The sequence below is a fragment of the Podarcis pityusensis genome (assembly GCF_964106645.2).
Source record: "Podarcis pityusensis genome assembly, chromosome: 7".
NCBI classification, from domain to species: domain Eukaryota; kingdom Metazoa; phylum Chordata; class Lepidosauria; order Squamata; family Lacertidae; genus Podarcis; species Podarcis pityusensis.
In genome coordinates, this window is record NC_138031.1 from 77,775,027 (window position 1) to 77,786,548 (window position 11,522).

General features: G+C 43.4%; 1 protein-coding gene across 3 annotated transcripts in view; it reads right to left on the bottom strand.

Moving 5' to 3' along the window:
- Window positions 1-8,888: 8,888 nt before the first annotated feature.
- The window catches only part of OTULINL (OTU deubiquitinase with linear linkage specificity like), a 32,652-nt gene continuing 30,018 nt past the window's right edge, over window positions 8,889-11,522 (bottom strand). For all 3 annotated transcript variants that reach the window (XM_081015003.1, XM_081015002.1, XM_081015004.1), the window contains exon 8: window positions 8,889-10,997. In XM_081015003.1, the coding sequence (XP_080871129.1) occupies window positions 10,818-10,997 (180 nt within the window). In that variant the 3' untranslated portion in view covers window positions 8,889-10,817. The remainder of the gene's footprint in view (window positions 10,998-11,522) is intronic.

The following is an 11,522-nucleotide window of genomic DNA, read 5'->3' on the forward strand; positions in this document are numbered from 1 at the left end:
TAAAAGCAGTCAAAATCTGTGCCAACTACTTGGTGGAGATCACTGATCCCACCCTTCGGAGAGCTTTTACTATGGCACGGTTTCAAACACTGCCAACTGCATATCTGACCGGTAGATTCACAAAAACCCCAGTAGAACATCGTTTATGCCCTTGCCTTATAAAAATTAAAGAGGATCTTACACATTACCTCCTCTATTGCCCCATCTACTCGGGCTTTAGAGACGCATTGCTGCAAATTATACCCAACTCTATAACCAATCCTGAAGATAGAGTAAAATTTTTGTTAGTTGATGCAAACCCACGTATTACCCATGTGGTAGCGGTTTTTGTGATGAAGGCCATGAAAGCCAGGGAAAGATTTATGGATGACAATGTAAAGACCCCTTCATCGTCTGTTTAACTCGTTGCTTGTTTTCCCTCTCTTTCTATTTTGTGGGATGAAGGTTTTGTTGGCGTAGTATGTAATGAATTTTAATATTTTTTAACTATTGTTGTGTTGATGTTTGTGTACAGGCATGGTCCTCACAATAAACGGATTTGATTTGATTTGATTGTGTTCTGCTGCTCTTTAAAAAAAACTTATGAAGATCCTGCTGATGGTATTTTTCCCCAGTCATTAGAAAACTGTAATTTTAATATTTGTTCATGGAATGAAAAAAGCACTAGATAAGAGATGTAAACTTTGTTTTATAGTAAGTACATTTTTATAAAAGTTAAAAAAGAAAAGGCTTATTAGAACCCACCCAACGCCCATTTCCTTCCTCCAAGACAAATGCATACAACAGTTTACTTACTTGTCCTTTCCGGTAACTATAGTTGCTTGACTTGCTGTGCAATGCTGAAACTGGCACTACCCTTAGGGTAATTCATTGCACTTTTATAAGTTTGGAAATGATGTGCATGCAGCTCACCGCGAGAGTTCTAGACAGTTTGACAGTTTGACATCAACAAACAATTATGTTCTTTTGAGCTGAGTAAAGTATGTGTCTGACTTTATCAGTGCAACATGCTTCAGTACTTAGCAGCATAAGTACTGACAGCAGCGGGTAACTTCGCCAATTACAGCCGTGGTTGCATTTCCATAGCCTGCAGCCATTATTGGCATTTCCGATATCATTAAAACAAAACAAAACACAAAAACCTTGCATACTTTACTCTTAAATCCGCAAAGCAGGCTTGTTGATAGTCACCCACCTAGCTGCTTGTTGCAGATACATAGGGTCTTCAGGCAACGAGATTGTTTTGTTTCTTAACATTGCTGTGGGAGAGTATGGGTTCAGTACAGATACCAAGAAAGGTGAGTTGTCGTAAGAGATGTCAGGTTGGGTAAGCTGTAGCAGAGATCAGGCCTGTGGAGTGAGATGTTTCAGAATTGGAAACCACTAGCTGTCATTATCGCATTGCTCCCAGAAATGTTAGGGGAAGCCCTACCCTAACACGAAAAGTGTGGTAGCAAGGCTGGAATAATAGAATCATAGAACTATTGAGCTGGATGGGATCATGAGGCATCCTAGATCAACATACAATAGCCAAAACCAAAATACAGGTGTGGGGGGAGCACTTTCCACGTTGCTAAAGAAGATGACAAAGATTTGTATATACTCATTTATGTATACAGACAGATGCAAATTTAGATATTGTACAATCCATTGCACTATAGTGAGGAAGACTCAGACCAAGTGATCCGCTGTGTAATCCGCTGCTCAGGTGCTAACTGTTGATGGGTGACTTAGAGGCAGCTTCTACTCTTCCTACTTATGAATCTGTTTAGCCGAGATTCCTGCATTGCAGGGGGTTGAACTAGATGGCCTTTGGGATCCCTTCCAACAATTCTATGATCTTTGAACTGGATTAGTAGTGGGTGGCCTTTCAAACGGAGGAAGCGCCAGTTTTTAGTGAACAATATTTCTTCTTGCACACAAGGACAGGGGCTGGAAACATACAATTTTTTATTTAAGGAAGTTGGAAATTAAAGGAAAGGGCCTCTAATATCCTTGAGGGGGCTAAAGGTAAAGGGACCCCTGACTGTTAAGTCCAGTCGCGGACTACTCTGGGGTTGCAGCGGTCATCTCACTTTATTGGCCGAGGGAGCCGGCGTACAACTTCCGAGTCATGTGGCCAGCATGACTAAGCCGCTTCTGGCGAACCAGAACAGCACACGGAAACGCCGTTTACCTTCCCGCCGGAGCAGTACCTATTTATCTACTTGCAGTTTGTGCTTTTGAACTGCTAGGTTGGCAGGAGCAGGAACCGAGCAACGGGAGCTCATCCTGTCGAGGGGATTCGAACTGCTGGCCTTCTGATCGGCAAGCCCTAGGCTCTGTGGTTTAACCCACAGCGCCCCCCGCGCCCCCCACAAATTCCTCCCTCCTCCATGTCTATGACTCATGATATTCCTAACTAAATTTCTGCTGTGGACACCTTGTCTCGTTATTACTTTTGCTAAGACTTCTTCCTTATTGCCCTTACTAGTTTTCCATTCATTGCAGAGCATCAGTAGAAATGCTAAATCCATTCGAGGAAGCAAACCTATGGCAAAAGACTGTCCATTTCTCGGCTTTGATGCCTTTAGGTCTGTGGGGGAGGAGGAAAAAAAACAACCCCAAGGTTCCTAACGGGAGAAGAGACACTGAATAAAAATAGAGTGCTGCATTTTCAAACCTGGCCACGCAGTGGGCGTGTTTGCAGACAGGCGTGTTTTATTTGCAAATTGGTTAATAACATGCTTTGGTTCCTGCTGGTAACATGGGTGAAAGGAAATATATCTTGAGTTGGCTGTAGAAAAAAAGATGAGTACACAAGAGAGAAAGATCGCTGTGTTTTAGAAGATCTTTAAAACAGGCACAGTGAGTTAAAGTGAAGAGCCCCATAATCTTTACTTCCATGCTTAGTTTTCCAGAACCTACAGTTTATTTCTTGGTGCAAAGAAGTTTTGTCTTTTTAGAGTTTCTGAAGACTGGCTTCTGGGACTAGGCTTTCCAAAAGAGGAGGAGTAGAAAAACAAGGAGTGACCAGAAAAAAGGGGTAGTAGCAGGAGAAAAGCAGTTAAGAAGTGTTCTAGCGATTTACAATGCAATCCTATGTGTGTTTATTCAGAGGCAAATTCCACTGTATTGATGGGGCTCCAGTACTTGTTTTAGGATTGCAACCTTAAACTTGCCTTCTGATGAGAACAATCTTCTCAGAACAGCCAGAGGACTAACAGCTGGGCATAATGACTGTAGATTGAAAGTGAATCACAGCTCACCTGGGTAAATACTGAATTATGTTGCAATTGCCCACCTAAAATAGTGGAAGGTTTGCCTTGATGTTAGTGTTTGGTGCCCAGTCATACAGCAGGGAAAGGGTCTGGCTAGAGGAATACTTTTTGGTGGCTCCATTTGCCCTTGATAATGCAGTTCTTACCATAGGTGCCAACTCTCCGGGACTCTGGGTGCCTGAGCACCCACAAAATTCCCCATGAAGGGGCCAGGCACCCACAAATTTTAGTGCCAGGGCCAAGCTCACTGCATGGCATTCATGGCCCCGAACACCCATGTTCGTGTGGCAAAGTTGGTACTCCTGGTACTTACTATCACAGTTCCTTATGACTTTCAAGCACATTCGAAGCACATTCCTGCTCCCTGCAAGAATTTTGGGCATCACAGTTTGCTAAGGGTTTCTGGGAATTGTAATTTCATGGGGGGTAAAAATGCAGTGCCCAGAACTCTTTAAGAGTGAAAGAAAGTGCTTCAAATGTGCTTTAAATGTATAGTGTGTGCAGAGTTAAAGAATAAACCTGATTTCTGAAGAGAAATAGCATGGGGCACATATCAGGGAACTTACCAGTGGGTTAGCTGACAACTGTGCTGCTCCTGCCAACATCGCACCTCTCAATATCTCAACCTCCATCAAAGGCAGCTCAACTGCACTGCTCTAAATGCATATTACATCAGTTGTCTCTCTAGATACACCCCACCCCAAGTCACTTGGAGTAATAGAAGCTTTGCCTGCCATCACCGCCTCGGAGAGGGCAGCCTGGAAAATTAGTTGCCACCATGATTCTCAATGTTTACACACACATACACCACAGGAGAATTTATTTATTTTTGAATGGAGGAGCAATTAAATGATGTGACCTCTCTACTTCCAGAGTTGAAGTGGTGCAAGGCTTACCCTCTCAGTGTTTGCTCCCAGCAATTCCGACCACACTGCTAAGAGGTCAACTTAAAGAAGGCATTGATTTCAGAAATTCTTTCTTTCTATATAATTCCCCCATTTCTTGGGTCAACAGCATAGCTGTCAACATTTCCCTTTTTTAATGGGAAATTCCCTTATTCCGAATAGGATTCCTCACAAGAAAAGGGAAAAGTTGACAGCTATGGTCAACTGGGTGACACCAATTTATACCCATTAAAAAAAAAAACTGCTGTTGCCGTTTCCTCCAGCTTAGTTCTATGTTTCTAGAAAAAGCGCTCACCATGAACACCTCCCTTGTTCTCTTTTAATGGCAATGGCACCTACTTGAAAGGGGCAAGTTCTGGCTGAAAAAAAGCCCTGGCCTAGCCATTAAAAGTGCAGCAGGCAAATTATTACTCTAGTTATGAAAATATATTCATAACTAGATACTTGTGCTCATATATTCCCATTTTACCTTTCGGCTACATTAAAGGAACAGTGGCCATTATTTTACCTTTGGGCTACATCAGCCAGAACCAGGATTTTACTTTTGGCTGCTAGAAGGAACAACAACAACAACAACAAACAAACAAACAAAAGGTTCAAAAACTGTCACTATCTTTTTAAAAGCCAGTTTTTCTTCATGTGGCGGTTGTCTGCTGCCCTCTAACGTTGAAATGGTGCCATTCTTAACTACGGGACAAGAAATGCACTCGTACAGAGGAATGTCGAAAGAAATGGTTAAAAGTGGGAAAACACCCCATTTCCTTTGCACTTAGATGGCAGCCAGAATACACAAGGATTGCTGAAGCGTTGTGTCTGTCGGGAGGGTGAAAAGCAAGCTATGAAAATGTGAGAAACAAAAGGGAGGAGGAGGAAAGTTGGCAGGCAAGGACACTAGGGCCTGCTTCAGTTCAGCATGTTTGTGCTTCTGTTGTCTTTTGTAAGTGCTGTTAGCCGCTTAGAGCACTTCAGCTGAAAAGCCTGGATATAAATAAATTAAATAATGAACAGAGAGTCGGGAGAATTGAGTATATTGCCCTTTAACTCGTCTCTTTTCCTAGTCATCACCTGCCCTGTTTACTAAATGCCTCACAGCTGCTACTGCCTTCCCCACTTAAAGCTGGGCCCTGAACCTTCAGGTTGTATGTAATAATGTGGGGAGTTTGGTTGCCATGGAGACAGAGGGACAGGAAAGGTGTCTCTGAGGCTACCTGGCTCAGTGTGGATGCAGACCTGCTAGGAGGCAGATGCTGATTTATCTCCTGCTGTGGGCGGCAAATAACCCACTTCTGGATTAACTGTGGTGGATGCTGACAGAACAAACCTGTGACTGTAGGAAAAAGTACTGAGAGAAGTGTGCAAAGGAAAAGGGACCGTGGCCATTTAAAACCAACTAGCCCAAAAAGGTGTGGCAAGGGCCTAGGAGGCAGTGGCGTAGCGTGGGGGGTGCCAGGGGTGCCGGCCGCACCGGGCGCAACTTCTGGGGGGGGCGCGAGTCCAGAGGGAAGGGGAACGCCCCTCGCTCAGCCCGCGCATCCCTCGCCCGCCGGCAGCTTCTCCTCCTCGCCTCGCTCAGCGCCGCCGCCGCGGATGCAGCCCAGACCCCCCAGCGCCCAGGGCCATTTCCCGGGGAGCCTCCTCTGGCACATGCCCCGCGCAGGAGGAGGAGGGGGAGGCGGCTCCGGGATGCTCCCTCCCGCCCCGGGAGGCAGAACGCAACGCACAACACACACACACCCTGTCGCCCCCGCGGCAGAGCAAGGCAGCCAGACGCGGAGCAGGGAGAAAGGCTCGGGCTCACCTTGGGGCAGCCTCCGGAGAAGCGAGTCCCGAGGAGGAGGAGGAGGAGGAGAAGAAGCCGCCGCTGCCGCTGCCGCCGCCGCCGTGCGCCCCCAGCACCGGGAGAGAGGCCGCTGGCCGCCCGGCGGGCCGTGGTTCCTTCCTCCGTCGGGCGCCCAAGGGGAGGGGGCTTTGGCTGCCTCGGCCCGCGGGGGCTCCACAAATAATAAATTTAATAAATTCCTTTTTTTAAAATAAGATATTTATTAAAGTTTTCAATTTTATACAAAGAGAAAAATGCAAAAAATAGAAAAAATATATATTAAAAACACATAAAATTCACAACTTATTTTTCAATAACATATTTCCCTGACCTCCTCATACCTCCCCTTCTTGTTTTCTAGTTCAAATTATTTGTTCAGCAAATCCTTATCTCATAGCATTACCGCTAAATAACACCTTATTTTCTATCCAAGTTCTTGAAACTTAAACTTTTACTTTAAAAAACCATTTTTTCATAACCTTTTATACCATTACAGCTAGAAACCACTTAACGTAATTTCAATCCAACATCATTCAACATTCCTTAATATTGCAGTATTTCTGTAAATAGTCCTTAAATTTCTTCCAATCTTCTTCTGCCGACTCTTCTCCCTGGTTGCGGATTCTGCCAGTCATTTCTGCCAATCCCATGCAGTCAATCAACTTCATCTGCCATTCTTCCAGAGTGGGTAAATCTTGCGTCTTCCAATACTTTGCAATGAGTATTCTTGCTGCTGTTGTAGCATACATAAAAAAAGTTCTATCTTTTTTAACACCAACTGGCCAACCCAGTGGCGTAGCATGGGGGGTGCAGGGGGGGCCGGCCACACCGGGCGCAACATCTGGGGTTAGGGCAAATCCATGGGTTAGGGGGCGCAAATCCACAGGTTAGGGGGCGCAAATCCATGGGTTAGGGGGCGCAAATTACTTGCCTTGCCCCGGGTGCTGACAACCCACGCTACGCCACTGCTAGGAGGTAAGCTTTGGGAGGTAAAGAGGGCTATGAATTTGAATTTTTGGAATTCCAGACATACAAAATTCAAAACTTTTGGGTTTTTAAACGCTTTCAGCTTAAGGAAGGAAAGCTATATAGGTTTGTCAGAAACGGAAGAGCTGCTTCTTCCCTCATGGCAGCAAGAGGCAGCCAATTCCCTCATGTTCGCTCTTCACTGGTGGGCCGATACCCAGATTATTTCGGTCGGACACAGATTTACAAGCTAGGCCGTCAATTGAGATACAAAACGTTGATGCTGCTGCTTCGCCATTGTTTCAGGCTTTATAGCTAATCGTATCAAGAATCCTATGTCAATACATGTAACTATCGACTGTGAAACGAATAGGTAACTTTCAACTTCTGTTTATTTTAGTTATGCGACCGCAGCTTTGCATGTGTGATGGTGGGAAATAAATAAATGAAGAGTGGAGAAACCCACTCTCCATTTATTTATCTCTCTTCTCCCCCAACATCTTGCAGAGCTGCAATCGGAAGCTTACCTAGTTTTGGTAATGTGGCACAATGGCCTTGGGACGCTCTCAAGAGCCCTCGTGCCTCCTTCCCTCCATCTTGCAGGGGTTGGGGAGCAGTCTTGGGGCTTCCTGGCTTTACATAATTTTGCTTATACACACGATAACCCCCACAAAAGATGTGAATTACCTGTATATATCTATGTTTGTATCTTGGGTTGTGTATCACTAAGTTAGAGCCATTGAAATGAATGAACCTTAGTTATGTTCATTAACTTCAATGGGTAGAGAAATTTGATTCTGTTGTGGGGTGTTCTAAAAAACAAACAAACCCCAAAGTGCATCTGTGGAGTTTTGCTACATGCCTCAAGCCTTCCAGAGGGGAAATAAGTATAGTTCTGTTTTTCCCTTTCTTCCTTGTTTTTAAGTCGGGTTTTAGCTAGATACGAGTTTACAGTGATCAAGTACAAAACAGAAGTGTAGTATTAGCAAAAGTATGCAAATGAATGTGTAAGTTTATCTTACTATACAGTGTTTTTGTAAGGGGAAAAAATGGTCATTTGTGGCTGCCAGTAACAGGTAGGCAGCCGTGTTGGTCTGCCATAGTCGAAACAAAATAATTAAAAAATTCCTTCCAGTAGAACCTTAGAAACCAGCTAAGTTTGTTATTGGTATGGGCTTTCATGTGCATCCACACTTCTTCTGAAGCCAACCTGAAGAACTGTGCATGCACACGAAAGCCCATACCAATAACAAACTTAGTTTGTCTCTATGCTGCTACTGCAAGAAATATTATTTTGTTTTGGCTCCCAGTAGGCAGCAATATGGGACATGGGTGGCGCTGTGGGTTAAACCACAGAGCCTAGGACTTGCCAATCAGAAGGTCGGCGGTTCAAATCCCCGCGACGGGGTGAGCTCCCGTTGCTCGGTCCCTGCTCCTGCCAACCTACCAGTTTGAAAGCAGGTCAAAGTGCAAGTAGATAAATAGGTACTGCTCTGACAGGAAGGTAAACGGCGTTTCTGTGCGCTGCTCTGGTTCGCCAGAAGCGGCTTAGTCATGCTGGCCACATGACCCGGAAGCTGTACGCTGGCCAGTAAAGCGAGATGAGCGCCGCAACCCCAGAGTAGGTCACGACTGGACCTAATGGTCAGGGGTCCCTTTACCTTTACGCAGCAATATGCACTGTACGAGGACAACAGAGGTTGGAGCCATCATGAAGCAGGCTAGAAGAGCAAGGAAGCAGGCAGGTGGCCTAGACAGTCTCCCCATGATCATCACCACCACCTGCCTGCCCATTTGCATGCATACACAACAGAGTAAGGCAAGGCAAGTAACTGGGTGGGTCAGATTTCTGGGCAAAATGTAGCAGAGAGTTGTGGTAGTGGAGTCAATGAGATGTGGGGTTGGCAGAGTTAGCGAGCAACGTGAGGAGTGGAAGGCTGTAGTAATAAATATATTTATTGAAGCAAGTGGAGGGTTCTAGATTTTTTGAAGTTTGCAAAGTCACAGAAGACATCAAATCAACACAACTCCCGGAGCTTACTTACAATACTTGACAACTCATTTTGATATTACGGTTTTGCGCAACACATATATACACAAACTAGAAAGAGAAATTTGCTCTACAACACGGAACGAATTTAGCCTCTCCTACCAAAAGCACACAGTGCTTAATATGATCTATTCTTAGGAAGATTAAACAACACTGATGTAAAGATCACAAGTGATTTACAAACCATTCTTCAAAGAAATGAATCAATATGAAATCTGTTCAGGATTACAAAGCCAGAGGCTTAACATTTTCACCAAAAATGCAAGTTGAAAATGTTTAAGTACATTTTGAGAGGAATAAGGTACTGCAGTGATTACTTTGAGATAGTCACAATTACTCTTTCTAAAAAAGAATACGGCCTAGGCTCTGTTGTGACTCCATATGACTGCAAGGAGTGCAAAAAGGGGCATTGATTGGATAATTCAGCAGTATGAGAATCTCAGCTTTTTCAAAGTAATAATAATAAAGAGTAGGTTACTAATTTTTATGGCTATGAATGTATGTTTGAAAGTTTGCAGGTGAGATTTCGGCAGTCACTGGGGCAGTTTAATAAGATTTCCATTGGCTAGCGATATGGCAGCAGTGCCTTGCGCAACTCTTTGGCTTTCTAAATGGCAGGCAAAACCAGAAAAAAGCATACAGTACAGTGCAAATCACAGAACTATGCAAATTTACTTAGGTGGCAGGCTTTTCCTTTTCTTGGCACAGAATGTGGAACTTTTGCACAGCTCTGATGTTGGCCAAATGCAATGCTCTGAATTTTACCATAGGATATTCTAAGGCATCCTATTCAAAACTAATACAACATAACCATCCTGGCAGTAATGACCTATCAAATCCCATGGCATTCTGGGTCAGCTATAGGCAGTGGAAGTGACGTGCTTGAGCAGAGTTAACACAAATAACTCTTCCCAGCATCTTTATTGTCAGATGGCAACCCAACATCTGTCTGCCATATTTTTGTGAGCCAATGTAATTGTTGCCTGTGGACTATTTTGCACAGAATGAACTGTGTAAATGTGGAAAATACATGTGCAAACAACTTTGGTTGCTAAGGAGACAAGATTCAAAGTGTAGTCAATGGTAACCGCCCCCCTTTATTTTTTACAATGGGATGTATAACAAGGTCCTTTAACTGCAAAGCAAGTAAGTGGCTTTAAAGAATACTGTGATGTTTCTGAAGGACTTGATATACTATTACTTTCAGCAATCCCAATGCAGGGCCTTATTTCTGTTAAGTAAGCAGAACTGGCCACACTGGAGACTGTATAGTTATCAATCGATACTGACTGATATAAGTAAAACTGAGCTGTCCATAGATCACAGCCTCACAGCACCTATTTACATTACCAACTTAATACCGGCTTTATAGCAATGCCACTATATGATTTCCCTGCAAATTTTAAGTGGGTGATATTGTTGAGAATTATGTGTCAAATTCCCAGTTCCCTCACAGAGCTAGTTCCCTGGGGAAAAGGAATAGCTATTAGTTTACAAGTCTATGTGATACACCCAATGTGATTTGATCTTAAAAAGCACACAAAACCAATATTGTGTGAACTGACCCTCACATCCAATTTGTGCCATTACCAAAGATGTTTATCAATAGGCATATGCTGCTGGTGGGACCTTGAGAGTGGAATATATGGGCTTATAACATGTTACCCTCACAACTTGAGAGGCAGCTTAAGCTGAGAAATGCATAGTTTTAAGCCTGGCATTAGAGTCACTCTTAAAAAAAAGTTTGGATATTTTATGGTTCTTCAGCAGGGGGATCTGATGGCAGGCAGTTCTGACAGCGTCCCCAGAAATTAGATTTACATCCTGATAATAGGGATGTGATAGTGACGGTCATCTTCAGTAAGAAGAAAAACTTCTGGCCAGTCCCTCTGATACACGTCTGTGTAGCTTTCTTGGGAAACGGCTGAATTAAACTTGCACAACCTGTAAACGGTTATCTTGACTTCAAGAGAATACCCAAGGAGAAACAATTCGACCTGTTAAGCAGAAAAGAATGAGAATTACACACTAGCAAACCATAATAAATTGAATTTGTCGACATTGATTTGGAGTCATGTCAGGAATTAAAAGATGTAACTCAGACATTTAAAGGCAGTGAAGAAAAGTACCATATAAAAACAAGTGGGAACCCATGAATAGAAATTTCATGATAAGTGATCCCAAGCCTATTTTTGTTGTTGTTCTATCCGTGACATGTAGGGTGGCATTCTATATCTGGAATATCTACTAAAACTCATGAAACTGACTGATACACCTCTGGAAATTTAAATCTGATGTGAGAAAAAACGTGTATGTGAATGATAAACATTGTAAGAAGGTTTGGTGAGATTCCATTAGGGTTATAAATTGCTGTTTTATTGAAGTAGCTTTAACTGTCTCTGGACTTTAAAAATGCTGCTATATTCTTTTATTTCCTCGCAAGGGATGATTTAAACTGTTAATTTATGGTTTTCTAACTCTCTTGTTAGCTTCTGTAAGCTTTCCTGAGGTAAAGATGGAGA